The sequence below is a fragment of the Notothenia coriiceps genome, unplaced genomic scaffold (genome assembly GCF_000735185.1).
Source record: "Notothenia coriiceps isolate Sejong01 unplaced genomic scaffold, NC01 NC01_scaffold00024667, whole genome shotgun sequence".
NCBI classification, from domain to species: Eukaryota; Metazoa; Chordata; class Actinopteri; order Perciformes; family Nototheniidae; genus Notothenia; species Notothenia coriiceps.
Genome location: NW_011357368.1, coordinates 16274 through 36658, shown reverse-complemented (window position 1 = coordinate 36658; position 20385 = coordinate 16274). Strand labels below are relative to the sequence as shown.

Here is a 20385-nt window from a genome sequence, read left to right as displayed (position 1 = left end):
TTTAGTCAGCCACCAATTGTGCAAGTTCTCCCACTTAAAAAGATATGAGAGGCCTGTAATTTTCATCCTAGGTATACCTCAACTATGAGAGACAAAATGAGAAAAGAAAATCACATTGTCTGATTTTTAAAGACTTTATTTGCAAATTATGGTGGAAAATAAGTATTTGGTCAATAACAAAAGTTCATCTCAATACTTTGTTATATACCCTTTGTTGGCAATGACAGAAGTCAAACGTTTTCTGTAAGTCTTCACAAGGTTTTCACACACTGTTGCTGGTATTTTGGCCCATTCCTCCATGCAGATCTCCTCTAGAGCAGCGATGTTTTGGGGCTGTCGCTGGGCAACACGGACTTTCAACTCCCTCCAAAGATTTTCTATGGGGTTGAGATCTGGAGACTGGCTAGGCCACTCCAGGACCTTGAAATGCTTCTTACGAAGCCACTCCTTTGTTGCCCGGGCGGTGTGTTTGGGATCATTGTGATGCTGAAAGACCCAGCCACGTTTCATCTTCAATGCCCTTGCTGATGGAAAGAGGTTGTCACTCAAAATCTCACGATACATGGCCCCATTCATTCTTTCCTTTACACGGATCAGTCGTCCTGGTCCCTTTGCAGAAAAACAGCCCCAAAGCATGATGTTTCCACCCCCATGTTTCACAGTAGGTATGGTGTTCTTTGGATGCAACTCAGCATTCTTTCTCCTCCAAACACGTCTAGTTGAGTTTTTACCAAAAAGTTCTATTTTGGTTTCATCTGACCATATGACATTCTCCCAATCCTCTTCTGGATCATCTAAATGCTCTCTAGCAAACTTCAGACGGGCCTGGACATGTACTGGCTTAAGCAGGGGGACACGTCTGGCACTGCAGGATTTGAGTCCCTGGNTATATTATATATATAAATAATATTATATGTATCTTTAACAGCGGCTCTTAAAAGCATTTTTTTTTTTAAATGATTGTGTTATTTGTTAAACATGCCATGATAATAAAAATGACCACCAGACAGACCCCAAAAATACATATTTAACTAAAATGCTAAAAGTTTAGCGTCATCCGATTCACACTTTAAAAAAAAAGTTTTATCAACGTAAATCTCTTACGCGCCCTCTTGTGGACACTGCGCATTTGGTGAGCAGTCGATGAGTCAAAAGCTGACTCCCATGAATAGTTTTCATGAGGTCTTCGTCTGAAACTAAAATTTGAAACAGAGAGTTTTTTTGTTTGTGGATTACGTTTAATTAGTGTTTATTAAAACTGTCCTGAACGTGCAGTCTGCTCCAGCCTCTTGACAGCCGGGTGTGCGTACTGTTCATCTGGTGAGGCACCTCCTCTTTCCCCTGTGGAGGAAGGATACTCTCGGACAGCATTTTGAAGGCTTTTCTCCACGATTAAGGTACGTTTCCAATTTAAATTATTTCACATTGTAAAGGTTGATAACTGTTGGGGGAGCAAGGAGTGTCAGTGCCAGCAACTGCTGCAGGGGGTTTAACCATCGTCTCGCAGTTTACTTTACGCAACTCAGGACAAGGAAACTAAAAACTCAGTAGCCTACTGCCAAAACATACAGAGCATTTATACTGCATTAATTCAATTGGCAAAAGCCTATTTTACTCGCTAAATACGTCAGATTATGATGAACAGTTCCATGTAGTTGCCAACAGTCAAGATTGTTTTATTAGTCTTTATTTTATTTCCCTTTTTTTTGTTTCCTGTTTTTGAGATTGATACTTTTAACTATCATCTCTTTTGTCTTACATTATCTGAGGCAATCTTATTATCTAACTTTGCATGTAGCAACTTCTCCTCTCAGATTTGACCCACCTGGCTAATAAGAAACAGGGAAAACCTGTCTATGGTGGCCTAATAGATCTTGTATGAAGCATACAATTATGATAATGAATATACAGTAATGACTTCCTCTGTAATATTTCCTTGGTAAATGCACAGTGATTCCCCTCATTGTGGGTTTTTAGATTTTGTTTTTTAATCCTCCAACATTCACATGTATTTCTCATGTAGTACAACATTTGCAAAGAAGGAGATTTACTGTATGCCTTTAGAAACCTCTAATGCACTGCAGCTGTTTTGCATCACGGCTGGTTGCTGTCGGTGTCTTTGGGTTTTTGCATCACCATATGAAAATTTAGTCCTATTATCCAGTGTGATATGTTGGCACAGACACAGGACTCAGCAGCCTGCATGCACTCATTGTACGCTGCAGAAAAAGGGCAGAGTGAACTGGCACTAGCCAAAGTTGGACCACAGATGCCCACTACGTGACCAATGCTGTGAACACACAGCCTCTCTACGTGCTCTCAGTCGCCTAGTTATGACATGCTTTGTTAAACAGCGGAGAAAAGGCTGACCTTGATATGCTACCACAGCACACACACATTCCCTCACTCTCATACACACACACTAACCCTGTATGCAAATATTATCTACATACTGTTTATCATACGTTTGTGCAAAGAAAGCTTTAATGTTCCTAAAAATATCATCTCACCACCTCTTCTAATTATTAAAAGTAATTCATGTTATTTACACTCTATCTTTGTTAGATAGTGTGACTGATAAGTCATATCAGTCACATTAACATTTCCTTTTACTTCCATATTTCTCTCTCCCTCTCTCTCTAAACGTACATGTGCTGTACTTACGCTCTCACACTTAACTTTAATGTTAGCTATTGCTCCAGTCATCTTATCTTGTGTTTGTGGCACAGCACACTTCCCTCCGCCCTTGTCGAGATGCTAAAGGCTTCAGCCTTCAGCGTTGGCTGTAAGAAGGGGTTTTCCTTCTTTTAAGAAGTTACAGAAAGTGCTTTATTGTGTTATGGTGAGAAGAGGGAACACAATGCTTGTAAATGTTTGTTAAAGCTTTACTCCTAAATTTGCACTGATATTGAACTTTTTTTTCCAGTTTCCAAATGCTTCAGTTTCTTGACTGAGATGTTCTTCTGAGTTCCCATCTTGACAAAGGCTTTCCTGAAGATTACTTACCTGACAACACACAATGGCTTCCAATATAATTGTGAGTTTTGGCATGCAAAGCTAAACTGAGCCATGTTGAGACAAAAACAGATTCTTAGCGTGAGAGCTTAGAGTGAGCTTCAATCTTTTTCTCTAAAGCAAAAACTCAACAGCAAGGCCTTTTCATTATCTCTGCAGCAGGTGCAGAGGGGTATACGGGTTCTGTTTAGCAGCGAATATTAGCATGGGATAATCTGGGAGAGAGCTGCATTCACAGCCATAACAGTTTTATATCTAACATCACTTTTTGTTTCAAAGACTTGTTAATGGTTATTGAAACCACATTTTCTATTAGCATAACTTGGATGTGCAACAGGCTTCTTGAATAGTCACATTTAAAACTACACTGAATATGAACAGATGTTAAGTTTTCTTGAGAAAGGGCTCATAGGTCTAGCTTCAGAAGGCTGAAAAAAAAAAACAATGCAAAAGAAAGGCAAAACAACTTCTTCTTAATCCAACTTGTTGGTTCAGTGATGGCTATCTAAGGATCAAGGAAATGTTTAGGGATGTATGACCTTCAAATGACGCCTTGATTTTCACTGATATGTCTCATATTTTTCAACAAGAAAGAATAGCACAGACTTTAACCCTCCTGTTATCCTTGGGGTCAATTTGACCCCATTCAATGTTTAACGTATCAAAAAATGGTTCACATTACTTTTTTTGCTTAGTATTTCATGACTTTTTCCTAATTTAGTGAGGACTAATGGGTAAACATAAAGTGAACATGATCTTTTTTAAATGTCATGTACGCACTTTGTATGCATCAATTTGACCCCAGGCTGTTTTAGTAGTATAAAACATATAAAAACGTCAACATTTTACATATATTTGTGTTGATTGTGTAGGATGATATTGAGGTGACCATTACATGAAAATGTGTCATTGTAAAAGAAAACTACCCTCTGTTTTAGTTATTGGTCCTTTAACAACATCAAACATTTCTTACTTTAACATTTTATTTCAAACAGTGAGATTTTATGGTGATTTAAATATTTTGGTGATAATAGGAATTCTGGATGTATATAAAGGGGTCTGTGGGGGGGAAGGTTGGGGTAATGTTTTATTTAAATGGTTAGGTAGTCAACTAAGATACCTAAAGCACCAGAGACATACATTTTGGTTAACATTTGGAATATGATCATTGTCTTGAGTTTTAAACTACTGTGGTCAGACTCCAGAGGATAAAGGGTGTAAGGTAAATTTGAGGATAACAGGAGGGTTGGGTAACCTTTTCTACTATACATACAGGACAATGGCAAACAAGGGATTTGCAATTGGGCAAATAAAGTGTGATTGTAAAGGCTTGTTACCTACCGGGTACAGTTACAGAGAGCACACCTTTTAGAATAGTGTTGCTATAATTACATTTAATACCAGTGTTGCCAAACAAATTCAACATGTTGCTGTCAAATCACAAGGAGAAATGAAATGTGATACAAAGTGAACCCTGAACCAGAGAATTTCACGTGGGAAACAGCCAACAAAATGTGTCACTGACTGACACATGATGAATGTGTTAGGTACATATTGTTTTGCATCATGGTTGGAGTGACTTTACAACAAGATAATGAGCTGAAATGAATGAATGTTGTGTGGCAGGTGGAGCAGCAGTTTTCTCACAAATTCACAGTGACGGTGGTTCGAGCAGAGAGCGTCACAAAGGGAGCACTGGGTGACCTGTGTGAGTCTTAATGCATTTTTTTCACTTATACTTCTCATTCACACATTACAAAATAGTTTTGCAGCAAATGATCAAGAACATGTTGCATGCATATATTGTCTTCTGGTATATGTTTGTGTTATTTACACTGGAATTGTTTTGAAGTGGATAAAAAGGTTCCCTGAAATAATTTGAGATTAACTAATTATATGTATAATACGTGTGTGTTGCAGTGGACACCCCAGATCCATATGTGGAGCTGTTCATCCCAACAGCCCCGGAGAGCAGAAAAAAGACCAAGCATATAGACAACAACATCAACCCAAAATGGAACGAGACCTTTCAGTTCATATTAGACCCAAACCAGAACAACGTCCTGGAGGTAAAGCAGTTATTTATTTTTCTAGGCAGTCTGTACCAGTACAGGATGACATTTTGGGATGTGGATTGATATATAGTATATATACCTTTTTATAAAAAGACTAAACTGCACTTAAACAAAGCCAGTATATGCAGTATGGAAATGTATTTATCCATTTGTCTGATGATGTTTATCCCAATCAGTTAACATTAATGGATGCCAATTATGTGATGGATGAGACACTTGGGACCGCGACCTATGACATCACCAAGCTCAAAGTAGGCCAGAAAAAGATGGAGTCGTTCCTCATTGGCAAAGTAAGATATATTTATTCCCAACAGACTTTTTAAGTTCATCAGTTCAGCTCATGCTGAGATCACATATTTTCTGAAGGTATTACATATATGAAGATGGAATTGAAAACTACTACCAGCTGCTCTTTCACTGAACAATAACCACATATTTTATTGTTTTGACAGGCAACCAAAGTATACTTAGAGATGTTGCTGGAGATCTGGTAGGTATTGCCTAAAATTATGTATTTTATTTTATAGCAAAACTTGTTTATCAGAGTTTGCTCTGTGATCAACCTAGAGGTCCTTGTGTTAAATAGTAATACTAGTTTTATGAGTGTGTGTGTTAAAATCCATCACTGGATGAAGAATACCAAATAAATCACCCGGAGCAATGCAGAAACTAAAATTAGAACTTCAAGCAGAATGACTCAATAAGAGGAAACTTGTCTAAAATGATATAGCATTTAAAATGCATCATAATTCCTGTTGCATCACTGCATATGGGTTTGTGGGAGGATTTGGAAATACCAAACATGTTTGAAAGTGTTTATAATTATGAGGAGGGGAGCAGTGAGAGATACTGAGGAATTTTGTCCGTGACAGTGTTTCACACCCAGAGAAAGAGCTTATCTGGCCTAAAGATCGATGTCAACATCATTAGTAATGTTACGTACACTGAGAGATCATATCCTACTGTCAGCAGAATATGTAAATATGAGTTATTGTTTGTCTTCCCATTATCAGATTTGATTGAACCTTGTTTTTCCTTTGTTGCTGCAGTACTAAACTGGATCTGCGGTTCAGCCATTCCCTGTGTGACAAGGAGAAGCAGTTCAGACAGACCCGCAGAGAGAGGGTGATGCTGGGCATCAAGAAGCTGCTGGACATGGAGAAGCCTCGATTCCTCCCTAGCTCTCCAGAGGAGGTGGGAGCTGAGCCACAAAACCTCAAGTTTATTACATGGCTACTGTTTGAAAACATTTGTTTAGTCTTTTCATAAACCTGTGAGTTGACAGCTTAATTTATTAAGAGGCCAAATTCAAGATCCGTTTGCACTTTTACTTCATTTCTTATGATTAAATCACTTTGATAAGTTTAAGCAAACATTTTGCTTTATTTAACCTGAGTTACTGATACAAACGGACCCTGGGGCAAACTAGTTTAGGTACACGCACATTTAAATAGGCCAATCACTGTCTAATTTGCAAAAGCCGACACATATTGACAGGTTAACAGTCCTCGACACAACTCTGGCAAAGGACCAGGAACCTCCAGTTCAGAGACCGCAGTTTGCATTAGCATAGTGAAGGTAAATCGTATGCTCATTAGCTGCTTCACATAATAAGTTGTCACTGCTAGCTTGCTGTCACAACACTTATTTGAAATCTATGCTGTGACTGTGCTCCTGCCTCTGTGAGTAAATCATTTGAAAAGCCTCACCTCCACTCTGAATCTACATTCACAACAGCAAGGAAAGTTTCTATCAACATGTTTTCATGTGAGGAAGGATCAGACCCTAGATGTCAAATACCTGATCTATGCCAGTCCCATTCCACAGGAAGTAGCAGACTGAGTTATAGCTATGTGTGCTTACTTTGGCATCCCTCGTTCTTGTACATATTCACTTCATGATCTATAGGATTAAGCCTATTGAAGAAGACAAAATGGAAAACATGCAAACCTTTGAGGCCTTTGTTCTAATATAATGAGACTTACTAAATTCAAATACACTTGTTATTTGTTATGCACTTTTCACAAAGTGTGTGTCAAACCAAAAAGTATACCTTACAAACCCCTAAGTTGTGTTCCCCTGCACTGATTTAGGCTAAATTTCATTTTCGTGCTGATGTGGATTTGGCTTGACGCCCTTGGGGCTGGCTGTAATCTCCAGCCAGGCCTGCACATGTCCTCGGAATGTGCCGGAAGATCCAGAGGAATGAGATAACCAGCTTCTGCCTTTCACTATGCTACACCATCACTCCACTTCCTATCCAGGGCGAACCTCGTATGTCTGTCAGAATAGTAAAAACTGACCGCGAGATAAAAACAGAGTGCAGAAAAGGAAGCAACATTGCAAAATAAAAATTATGAAATTGTTGAAAATCTGAAGAGCAAATGTTGCAAAGGCGTGACGCAACTTGCAGCCTCACTGTATAGAGCCACAGGAGGGAAGTTAGTCAACCTGAAAGAATGCAGATTAATACAAGACTCATACTATAAACAGTTAACTATGCAATTATGTGATTAGGCATGCCTTTGTCTTCTTATTATTCACTGTGTGTGTGTGTGTGTGTGTGTGTGTGTGTGTGTGTGTGTGTGTGTGTGTGTGTGTGTGTGTGTGTGTGTGTGTGTGTGTGTGTGTGTGTGTGTGTGTGTGGCAGGTTCCAGTTATAGCCATAGCGGGCTCAGGAGGCGGTTTCCGTGCCATGGTTGGCTTCTCAGGTGTGATGAAAGCCCTGTTTGAGTCTGGGGTCCTGGATTGTGCCACATATGTTGCCGGCCTTTCCGGATCCACATGGTCAGTTTTCTTTTCTCGTCATCTCCTTTTATTTAGTTTTCATTTCTCTTTTTTACACATTCTCACAACGTGAAGCCTTTTTTTCTAGTGGCACTTTCTCTCCTGTCATCTTATTCTTTCATATTGCTACTTTTCTTTCTTTTCTTTCTCTCTTTTGATGTTGCTTCCTCCCTTCCCTAGAACTCTCTTTCCTTCCTCCGCTGGTACGAAGCTGTCATCAAGCAAGCAACTTTGGTTTGCTTTAGTGTCCATCCTCATACTGTATGTGTGAAGTGACTTACTGGATTTAACTTCCTTATCAATGCAATACCTCCAGTAAAACATTTTTAATACAAGCACAGGCATATTTATTTTAGCATACATTTGCTGATCTTTTTTATTTCTCTTGATCACTGTAGGTACATGTCCACTATCTACTCCCACCCAGAGTTTCCAAATAAGGGCCCGAAGGATATAAACCCAGAGCTGATGAATAGAGTCAGCAGTAACCCGCTGAAGCTGTTGCTGCCCCAACACATCACCAACTACATCCAGGCCTTGTGGGCTAAAAAGGCCTTCGGGCAGCCCGTTACCTTCACTGATATCTTCGGTATGCTCATAGGAGAGACGCTCATACCTGCGGTAAGAGACGCATGACAGCTGTTGTTTGTTGATGGAATTTGTGTCTGTATTGCTTGGCAGTACGTAAATCCTTCTCTTCCTCTCAGTTCATGTTTCTTTTCCTCTATATTATTTCGTGCTGACGTCCCATACAGGCCTAACACAAGTTTTTTATTTTCATTTTGTGCTGTTTATTCCCCATTTATATTACTTTTTCTACTTCCATATAACCATGACAACTTTTACCAACTGCCACATTGTATGTGTAAATGACTCAAAAACTGCCATCTCTTCCATTAGAGGATGGACATCAAACTGAGTAGCATCCAGGAGAAAATAGACCAGGCCCAGTGTCCTCTTCCTCTCTTCACATGTCTGCATGTCAAGCCAGATGTTTCTGAGCTCATGTTTGCAGGTAAATACATAGCTACCTTTTTGTAAATGTCTGCATGTGCCTTTATGTTAAATTGTATGTTATATGTAAACCCTGTCCCTCAGAATTATTTTGCATATGTAATGAGTAACTTGAGAGATAATCAGATGGCCACACATGCAAAGCAACCATGCGGTACTTATTTCCTTATAATACTGCTCTGCAAAGAGGATGTGTGATGGCGGGCTTCAATGACGGCCCTTTAGTGCCAGATAGCAACTGTGCTATATCGAGGAACTGGGTAGAGTGCAAAAGGCCATAATAGACTCGGGGTTGGTCTTATGTTAATGCTAAAACTTCCTCTTTGTAAGGGCTATTAACCCAGGCTGCACTGTGCTCCAATACAACAAGCGTGTGAAAAATAAATACCAAAGCAGAAGCTGACATTTTAAGTGATCTTCAAAGATCATTGAACACACACTTTCTACTGGCTCCAAATACAAATACTAGTATTACAGTGAGACTCGATAAATATATAGATAACCTTTGCTTGGGCACAGTATTACCTTCCACTGCTTTACATTTAAAACATAACATACATTTGACAACAAGGTAGTTTTGAAAAAACACACCAAGAATTCAAAAGTGTGACACTTTCTGGTGTTTACAGAACGAATGAATGAATACTTGGAAAACGTGGTAGCTGCGATTCGAATATGAACACAATGACATTAGACAATTGACTTGTTTCTCGCTTGAGGTAATGTCCATTCTCCCATCCCATCTAAATAGTTGTTTTAATGTGTAAGGGTTGCTGTTACAATATCAAAGTTATTAATCTCACGTTTGAAGAAGTACCATAGTATATGGCCGTTATGTCAGATACCAACAAAAGAAAATCCAGAGAAGACAATAATACACTCTAAAGATAATTAATGACAATACATCACTTCGGGTGTACCTGACTTTAAACATGTCCCAAAATACTGACGACAAAAGAAAACTGGCCCTGCTATTTCCGATTGATGAAGTGAAAATGCTGTGCAGTGTCACTTTGATATGCATGAGGGTGAGGCCACACTCAATGCTAATCTAGAATAACAGCCGGGACTTGAATAACCCAAGTGTGACCCCTGTGATATGAATCATTTTGTGCATCATGTGTACCAACTAAAGACACTCTTTTATTGACGTATAAAACCAGCCCTATTCCCTATTTCAAATACAAATACTTTCATTGTTTTTTAAATCCAGTTGTCAGCTATTTGGTACATGACAGATTGAATTGAAAGTGGCATCTCCTTCAAAACAGGCCTGAAGATTTTCCAGATGATTATGGTCATCATATTGCATCACAAAATGTTTCATATTTCTGTTACATTAACTCTGACGTTTCCACCTGCAGACTGGGTGGAGTTCAGCCCGTATGAAATTGGGATGGCAAAGTACGGCACCTTCATGACCCCTGACTTGTTTGGAAGCAAGTTCTTCATGGGAACCGCCATAAAGAGATACGAGGAGAACCCTATTCATTTTCTAATGGGTGAGAAAGGTGTTTTCATCCAAAGCAGTCAGACTAGTTTCCATTATTTAACGTACTATTCACGGTATGTATTTTCTGATTCAGGTGTGTGGGGCAGCGCCTTCTCCATCCTGTTCAACAGAGTGCTTGGAGTCAAAGACACAGTTGGAGGAAGCACCATGGAGGAGGAATTAGGTAATCTTTTTGTTTCTTATTCAGGAATACATATAATCCCCAAATAATGCAATCATTTGGAGTGAGATCACCAGATCAGATGCTCAAAAACAGCCACTCATTAGACCCTTTGAAAACATTGTTTTGTCCACTTTACCCAGGTCCAAAATTACTTTCAGTCAGTTGTTACAATAATTAAAAAAACGAAAATAATAGAAAACTTACAATGATTACGTTTTTTATGTTAAGTCACTTAAATGTAATATTTTAATAACAAACTATTGCATAAAAGGAAAATTTATTTTGTCAAAAATCCTAATAAAATGCATATCATCCTTGCAGTATGTGTGACAATACATTTGAAAAACGAGGATCCTAAAACACAAGAATCTTAAATATGTGTTTAGTCATGGGTGTTTTATGTAAGTGGAAAATAAGTGTTCGTTTACAGATAATGCCACTTTCTTTCGTCTGTATTGATCTTTTGATAAGATTCCTTCTGTGGTGCACTGAAACTGACACTCGGTCCTGCCTCATTGTTATCTGTATTTTCTCGCCTAATGCCAGAATTATTCCCACGCACTTTGACACCTTTATCCTCAAACATTTAAAGATAGCTGATCTAAAATTATCCCACCTGATTTAAAATGTGTGGCATTACTGTTTGTGTGTGTGCTTGCACGATGTTGCGAAAACAGTGTATCAGCTTTCCTTCCCATATCCTGACAACTCACTTTGTTTTGGTTGAAAGTGTTTGTTTGGGGTGACCTTTTAAATGTCAGACACTCTCTGCATTTGTTGTACTAAAGTGCCAAGACATCTCCACCCAGTCAGGCATTCTTTATCAGGTGTATTGCATTTCTCTTAGGACTTCTTTTGGCAGATAAAAACAATAGACAGTGAATTTGATAATGTCACATAGCTGAACAAAACCATTCTTACTGATACAGTGTCGATATTTGGTATGACTAAGAATAAAAAGCGTGTCTGAAGTTGTAACCTGATAAGTGAAGCTGTCTTGTGTCTTACAGAGCAGATCAAACCCCAGCACATTGTCGGAGAAGACAGTCTGGACAATGACGACGAGCCACGTAAAGGTGAGCTAAGAAATGCACAATTCATGCCCGGAGCTGACGAACACACAGCAGTTTGATTACATGCGTAAAGGCACATTAGAGGTGTGTGACTTTAAATAGTGTCAGCAAACATTTTGACACATTGTTGGGTTGCGGGGAAAGTTAACGCCTTAAAACATTTGTCTGTATTTCTGTGGTATTGTTTCCATTTGCATCTGTCAGTGTGACTCAGCTATATGAGAACAGTGACTGTGGTTTCTGTCAGGACATGAAAAAGCGCTTATTGAGATTTCACTTGTAATTCTTAGGTTTGTAGACGTTGTATTGTATGTTATAATGTACACACCTTGACCAATGAACATGTGTTTTCATGATCGTATTAATAACATTTTCTTTGCGAGTAAGGGTTTAAGCTGTGAGTGAAATCATAAAAAGAAAAAAACAGTAAGAGAGAAAGACAACGGATGCAGTAAGATTAGTGACAGACAGATATAGACTAAGATTATAATGAATTACCCTTGATGATGGAGTTCATTTGTTATACAAAAGATGTAAAACGAATCCTTTCTGGTACATTTTACATGTTGTTTTAACTATGAAACACATTCACACTGCACCATGTCCCAAGACTGAAACACTAATTTGAATACTAAACTGGATCTTAAAGATTATGCCTGCACGCATGTGGAACAATCTACAAAAGTTTTAAAAGTTAGACAGGCAAATTCAGTTCATTCAATTCTAATATTTTATGACTTACATACAGCAGTGTGAATGCATCTGTTTTCGATGTATTGATGTCTCTTGTGCTTCTTTTGTGTATAGTCATTGTATACTTACTTTTTTAATTGGACTATTTAAACATATTTTAGTTACAAATCAATATCCTTATTCATTTGAAAAGGTGATGAACTTAAGTGTAATATTCCTTCACTCATATTTTTCACTAATTCCTGAGGGAAATATCTGGCTCGTCACAAACTTAATGCTCCACTTAGTTCACTAAGATTTTTTGAGACCCAGTTAAAAACTGTTTCCCAACATTTGACATTTTATTATATTTCATCGTTCAGCTGGCACAGAGAACCAAGAGGCAGAAGATGAGTACCACCGCACCGCTCAGGCTAGCTGGGCTCATCGAATGTTCACGTCGTTGTTCAGTGAATCGTCCTTATTCAACACAAGAGAGGGCCGGGCTGGGAAGGTAACTGAATATGTGAAGTCAACATGAAACCATGAAAACGCTTCATACAACAAACAGCGTGTTCGCCAGCCACATTGTTGTTTCACTTTTCATTTATTCAAATTCACAACCAGCTGTCTTCCTTTATAACTCCTTTCGTCCTGTTTCCAGGTGCATAACTTCATGCTGGGCCTGAACCTGAACACCAGCACCCCCTTCTCTCTGGGCAACGAGGTCACCAGCCAAGCCCCCCCACCTGAGGAGGAGGTGGATGCTGTCACAGGTTAGAAGGATGGTCACAAATTGAATATTTTAGACTAGAAATAAAACATAAGAATGATAATTTTGCATTAAGGAGTTTTGATTATTGATTATACCAACTGGCAATGTTTAGCAAATGTATCTAGCTGCAAACATTTTAAATGAATACATGCAGAATAGTATCTCATTTGTTAATTTGTAACTAAATGCATGTGAAACTGAACACAGGGCTGGTTAACAAGAATACATTTTCAGTACTGAACAAATTGCAACAAAATCTAAATCATAATTTCATAGATGTTATACTATGTTGGTCCTTACACTGCTGCTTCAAAACAGCATGAACTGATTGTCTTGTACATTTCCAAATGATTTGTTACATCAGAAAACATTTTCCTAAGAGTTTACATTCACAATTCCTAGTTTAAGTATTTTTTAGTAGAGCATATAAGATCATTTTACAATTTATGTTGTGTTTTCAACTCATTCAAGTTCATTCTAACATTCTTGCCACCTACACATCACTTCTCAGCGTTTGGTTCTTCTTTCTTTTATCCTCTCTTGTTATTTGTCGCTTTAAAAAGCCCAAGACGCTGATGGTAATTCTCAGGGGAACTACATGTATAGAGTTGGGTGGTAATTCTTTGTGAGTTCATCACTACAAGCAACTTCTTTCAAAATACATGTACGGTAGTAATGTTTACCCATTGCCGTTATAGAAATATTGATTAGTAATTAGTTTTTTCTTTCTGAAAAACTTAAGTAAGGCAGCTTGTCTACTGGTATTAAAGCACAGGTGTGGTCTTATTCTTTTTAAAAGGAAACCTAGCCCTGCTTCCTTTGAACTTCATGTTCTGCAGTTGAGTCACTGGGTCAGGCATGCAGAAAATGTTTTGGCAGTAGACTACAAAGGTATTTCCCTTTCTTGTCCCATTCATCTATTTTTTTATTCAATGTGATTTTCTCAGACCCAGATGAGTTTGATCGTATTTACGAGCCTCTGGATGTGAAGAGCAAGAAGATCCATATAGTGGATAGCGGCCTCACCTACAACCTCCCCTACCCTCTCATCCTGCGGCCGGAGCGCGGCGTCAACCTCATCATCTCCTTTGACTTTTCTGCACGACCTAGCGACTCCAGCCCCCCATTCAAGGTCAGAGTCTATTTGTTACAGTCGCAAATTGCTTAAAAGTATTTGTACAAACCATGAACATTGTTTCTATTTTCTAAATGTATGCCACAGGAGATCCTTTTGGCAGAAAAGTGGGCTCGGATGAACAAGCTTCCATTCCCCAAGATCGACCCCAAAGTCTTTGACCGCGAGGGCCTGAAGGAATGCTACGTCTTCAAACCAAAAAAAGGAGAAAAGAACTGCCCGACTGTCATCCACTTTGTCTTGGTCAACATCAACTTCAGGACATTTAAGGCACCTGGTGAGTAAGTGCAGATGTGGAGGTTTTTCTCATCATGTGTGGGGAGGAAAATATGCCCAGTCTGTATTATGTTAATAATGCTGCTCAAGCGTCATGGAACATGAGGCATCCCTTCCTCGAACTTGAATTCAACCATAATCGTTTCGAGGCAGGCATTTTGTTATGATCAGCCAACAGTTGGACCCCTTAACTCCCCAATGAAAGAAACTCTAGTCAGGGTCTTTGTGGTTTCGTGGTGGAAATGGTGTGTCTGTCTTTAAGCTTACCTGCAATTTAGTGTGTGTGTGTGTGTGTGTGTGTGTGTGTGTGTGTGTGTGTGTGTGTGTGTGTGTGTGTGTGTGTGTGTGTGTGTGTGTGTGTGTGTGTGGGGGCGCGCGCGCACACAAGCCTTAGATGTGGACCACAGTGTGTTCAGTATTTTATGAGCTGCTAGAGTGAATTATGGTTCCCTTAAGGAGCCAGGTGCTGGTAGGGAATCTCTCGTTCTAGTGGGAGAGCTCCTTCTGTAAACATTCTATATATCATGGGCCATACAGAAACACACTATCCCATCGTCTCGTCTCCTGCCTCTTTATATTCAGTAGGTCATCATCGGCCCACATGCTTCCGCAGTCTGTTTATGGAAGTTACATAAGCTTTTTGCACTCAAGCCCCAGAGAAATGTGAGGGAGTTGTACCATAAATGGACTTCCTGTCTGTAGAAGTTATACAGGCCGTTATGAAGTCATTTCTCCGATGTATGAATTTTCCAAACCATGACTCCTGCATCGTGGTCTTTCATCTTTACTCCTGTAATAATAAAAGCAAAATCTGAATCAATTCTACATATTTCCTAAAAGTGATTGATCTATCAGGTGTTAAAGGTCCCATGACATGGCCATTTCTACTGATCATAATTCCATTGTTGAGGTCTACTAGAATAGATTTACATTGCTCAATGCTCCAAAATCCCATTGGTTTTCTCATACAGCATCTCTGTATAGTTTGTCCCTGCTGAAAAAAACTGCTTAGACCAGCTTAGTTGACCAGCCTGACCAGCCAGTAGATATTAGGCTGGAATAGTTGGCTGGTTTAGAGGGGTTTTGGACACTTTAGCTGGCCAGGAAGGCTGGTTTAGCTGGTCCAAGCTAAACCAGCTAAACCAGCCATCCTGGCTGATCTACACTCCCCGACAGTTAGCGCCAGTCAAAACCATGTTGTATACTGCTTTGTTTCAACCACTTCCGTCTCGCCGTTTCAATTTTACCAGCAAGACTGCTGGTGAAACGTTGCGGGGCTCGCTGCTCCGCCCTTTGAGGCTCGAGTAGCGGACAGTGTGAGCTGGATTACTGGTGTCGTTTCCTGGTTGCTGCATGGGGTCTGCAAGACAGCGAGACACCACAGAGCTCAGCCTGAGCACACACACACTCACAGCCTGAGCTCCGAGTGTGTGGCCGTTTCTCAATCTCGAGGATACTGGCTTGGTAGTCGCGTACTTCCAAGTCACTTCCTTCAGAAACGAAGCAAGTATACTTCCAAGCCACGGGCCGTTTCTCACACTTGTCAGCCTGTTCCATTCTTCTTCGTTTTCCGAAGCCGTGGCTTGGAAGTATACTTGCTTCGTTTCTGAAGGAAACTTGGAAGTACGCGACTACCAATCCAGCATCCTCGAGATTGAGAAACGGCTTCGGAAAACGAAGAAGAATGGAACGGGCTAACAAGCGTGCCACTCTCTCTAACGTTTTCAACATAAACTGTACCGAAAATAAATACCTCATGACTTGCTTTACTTTCACGGAACACATTTTTGGCGATAACAAATGTAACAAAGTAACATATTTACCAACACATGTTCTACGCCACTACATACTTACATTTAAATGTGTGCTGCGTCGGTTCAGCAATTCTCCGCAAGGGTTTTTGAAATTGGTCCGTGCTCAAAGCATTGTGGGGATTTTAAGGACGCGAAGTCTACACATGTGTAGCCTCGAACCAAGGACGTGGCCTCGGTGGAATTCCAAGTATGCTGCAGATTGGAACAGTCCTTCGGCGGCACTCGATGACGTAGCATCCTTGAAATACTGGCTTGGAAGCCAGAATTCTCAAGATTGAGAAACGGCCAGTGTGTGTGTGTTACGTCAGTATGCCCTGAAGAAAAAAATGGAAAAAGAAAAATCTCCAACGAGGCGTTCTGGGGCAGCATAGACAGGTCTTTTCTGTGTTAGAGTTTTACTCGCTACAGCCAGGGTGTACTTTGAGGGTTTGTGACTTTGCAGACCGTTTACATGCAGAAAAAGCTACATAACACACAAGGGGACGGGTAATAACCGGAAAAGCATGTCATGGGACCTTTTTAATATAGCAAGCTATTTTAAACATAGGTGTTCATAAATAAAGATATATCACTACAGATATCTTACAAATGTTTTTTCATACTGATGAAAGAAGGACCTTTTTATTTATTTTTTTATTTTTTTATACAAATAAAATAAATATTGTTCTGTAGATACTGTCTTCATCAACAAAAAAATGTGAAGCATGTTACTCACTCAAAATGTGAGAATATTATAAATATATTATATAGCTGACAAAATAAGCAAAAATAGTTTTTCTTAGCCTCATCAATCAATAAAATCAAAATGAATTCCAGATTTATATGGATTTATTGTCTTACTTTCTAACTCTTTAATTTCTTACAGGTGTACCCAGAGAGACTGAAAAGGAGAAGGACTTGGCTGACTTTGACATCTTTGACGACCCAGAGTCACCATTCTCCACTTTTAACTTCCAGTACTCCAACGAGGCCTTCACCCGACTCCACGACCTCATGGAGTTCAACACTCTAAACAACCTGGAGGTCAGTTTTGTAGTTATGGTTACACTACAGGATGTTTAGATGGAGGGATGTATATTTGGCATACTTAAAGTTTCCAACCACAAACAACCGGAAACAATAGTGGTGCCTGCAGTTTGTAAGACTCAATGTCATCGGAGGGTTAAAAATGGATTCAAAGCTTTGATCCATCTGCTGAGTAATTCTCATGAATTCCCACTGTAATTCTTGGTTAATCCACCTTCATTCAGTTGGAAATTTGAACATACAGTACTTGCGTTGTCACTGCACAAATATCAGTTTGTTAAGCAACACTAAACATTTCTAATCCCAAAGACCCATTAAAGACCGGATAGTACACGTTTTCTCTAGTTCACAGTAGGTGTGTTACCCTAAGCGGTCCGACTGACTTTCACTCACCTTATCTGACTCACTTCCATGCTGAGTAACGTTTCAAATGTGATGCAATGTATTTTGGGATTACAATGGAAAGACAGCCTATTGAAGACAGATGTATACTGTCAATAAAGATACACTGACTCAGCAGATTTGAGCACAAAACCCAATTTTATACTTGAATGAAAAATGTGCCCAGTACCACCAACGTTTGGTAATTTATGCAGCAATATTTGGATGTGATCCACAGCACACGACTGTGCAAACATGTGCATACTGATCTGAACATATTTGAAGCAGTGTCAAGTGTCAGATGGTAATGTTGGTCAGTTACTTTGGTCCAGAACAGAGTATCTTAATCTTAAATCATTGAATAATAATGTGAACCAAAAAAACTCTTCTCAGAAAAAACTATATTTTGTAGAAACACCTGAATTAGATAGCAGTGTTTCCCATACATTGATTTATTTGTGGCGGGCCGCCACAATTAAATATCGTCCGCCACAAATGGATCTAATAAAAAAAATTATTATTAAGAATATCTTTCTTTTTTTGGTAGTCTAATGGATAGTGAGGTGGGCTGATGATCGGAAGGTTGCGAGTTCAAATCCTGCCTGGAACACCACTACTAGTGTGCCCTTGAGTAAGGCACTTAGCCCTAGGTTACTCCAGGGAGAATGTCCCTGTAATTGGTAATTGTAAGTCGCTTTGGAATAAGGCGTCTGCTAAATGCCTGATTGTAAATTGTAAATTATATTTTTGGGAGAATAAACCCCACAGATCCTCAACTCCGGTGTGTTTCACTCATTAACAACGCAACACAGAGCAACAAGATCGTTGTCTACAGTAGCCATGAAATCGCATGTATTATCTTATTTGAGGGGGGGGTGGATGCATGGACCACCCGAATAGGTTAAGGGGCCTTTGGCTTTTCTTGCCGGGGGGTGCGGTGCCCCCACAAATAGAATCAAATTCTGTGGGAAACACTGGATAGTACTGTATAGCCAAATGTATTTGAGCTAACATTGGTATGGGTCTGGCATTTCAGATGTAATCCCTGTATGTGTCCCCTATAGGTGATAAAGGAAGCCATCAAGGACTGCATCGTGTCCAGGAAGGAGGATCCCTCGTGCACCACCCTTCCCTTCTCCCTCAGTGCAATCCCCAAAAAGAAGTTTCACAAAAGAGCTTCTCTGGCAGAACCCTTTGACTTCCTGGGGAATAAAAACTAGTAATCTGATCCAAGACTTCAGATACAGCAGACTTTTTTTTATTGTAGATTCAGTCTTAAAGTAAAGCATTTTCTTTTTGGAAAAGTCTATCAAGTTGATCTCTTTTTGCATATTTCCAATCCTCCATTTTTCATAAAGAACCTTAAAGTTTATACAAGCCCTATGATTGCATTCATATACAACACAATGAGAATCTTTTTCTAGCTTTATTCTTCTGTTGGAGTTTGTTGATCACAGACAGCTGATCTCCGTTTCTACCTGCTGGTTATAAAAAACACTTGACACTGAGAAACTATGCTATATCTTAGTTTTTCATTTGGGAAGCAAATCTCGGTTATATATTTTCATTTACTTCATGTGAATGCTGTACTCCAGTTGCAACAAGCCCATTCCATGTGGACACCTTTTGCTCTTGCTTCCGAGAGCAAATAATATTTTCCATCATTCCTTTTACTTTTTATGCAGTGAGCTGTGTCTAAATTATGCTTGGAGCTGTGTGAATGCACTGTGCGAAGCCTCACCTGTAACTGTTTTTCAGCTGTAACTGTTTTTCAGCTGAACTCTTTCCATATTGACTACCAAACATGCAAGGTTTTTTTTTTGTTCACCCTGCAGCTCGTCTTAACATGTAATCCTTTTTGAAAACATAGAAGAGGAGCCGGTAACCATTGGTTTTGTTTAATGGCAACTCCTAAGCACGCGAAATGCACCCCCTCTGGATACCTCAAACATCTCAATGATGCTTACCCACCTGCAGGGAGTGTCTCATATTAAAGCCACCATTTTGGAAAAAACAAACTTGAAGCCATAGAAACGGCCACACTTCTTCTCTCCCTCACCCTTTCTCTATATCTCTAGGTGTGTTTATTTTCCTGATCATGTTGTTTCAGCTATAGTTTTTTTCACGGGCCACTTCCAATCAACCCATCCGGTGCAGGACTCTCTGAATGCTGAATAAGTGGAGCTTATGTGAGGGTGGGTGGGGGTGGAAAATGTGGCTCTCCGCGGCCCTCAGTGGAATTTAACACACTACACCTACACCTGCAGCAGTGGAGGCCTAATCTGACACACTACACCTATACCTGCAGGGGCCCAAAGGCTGCACACAGAGCAGTGGAATTTTACACCTAGCACTTTCTAAAACGATATGCTCATGTTTCAGCCCTGCTGGTTTGGAGGAAACTGAGAAAACAATACAAACGTGTTTTAGATTCTGTCAGCAGCGATTCATGACCCCTGAAACATGTGTTATTTTTTTGAGCAGAGAGTTTGTGTCCATTTCTGCAAGTTCATTATACTTGGGGAAACCACTCTATTTGTCCGTTTTATATATAGAGGGCCAAAGTCATGACAACAAGGGCTGGCTTTTGTTAAGCTATTGAAACTGGTTCTGAACCTAAAGGCTGGCGTGCGTTTTAGAGCACATACTTACAAACATGGCTGAAG

General features: G+C 39.7%; 1 protein-coding gene across 1 annotated transcript; it reads left to right on the top strand.

Moving 5' to 3' along the window:
- The first annotated feature begins 1168 nt into the window (after positions 1 to 1168).
- Positions 1169 to 20385, top strand: LOC104955131 (cytosolic phospholipase A2). The gene is made up of 19 exons (XM_010782360.1): positions 1169 to 1397; positions 2927 to 3037; positions 4642 to 4723; positions 4936 to 5084; positions 5267 to 5380; positions 5543 to 5580; positions 6140 to 6284; positions 7741 to 7877; positions 8276 to 8498; positions 8778 to 8892; positions 10256 to 10393; positions 10478 to 10567; positions 11578 to 11643; positions 12696 to 12826; positions 12977 to 13088; positions 14035 to 14219; positions 14310 to 14499; positions 17178 to 17335; positions 18784 to 20385. Exons 2-19 carry the CDS (start codon positions 3020 to 3022, stop codon positions 18937 to 18939), a joined length of 2247 nt encoding a protein of 748 aa, XP_010780662.1. The 5' UTR covers positions 1169 to 1397; positions 2927 to 3019; the 3' UTR covers positions 18940 to 20385.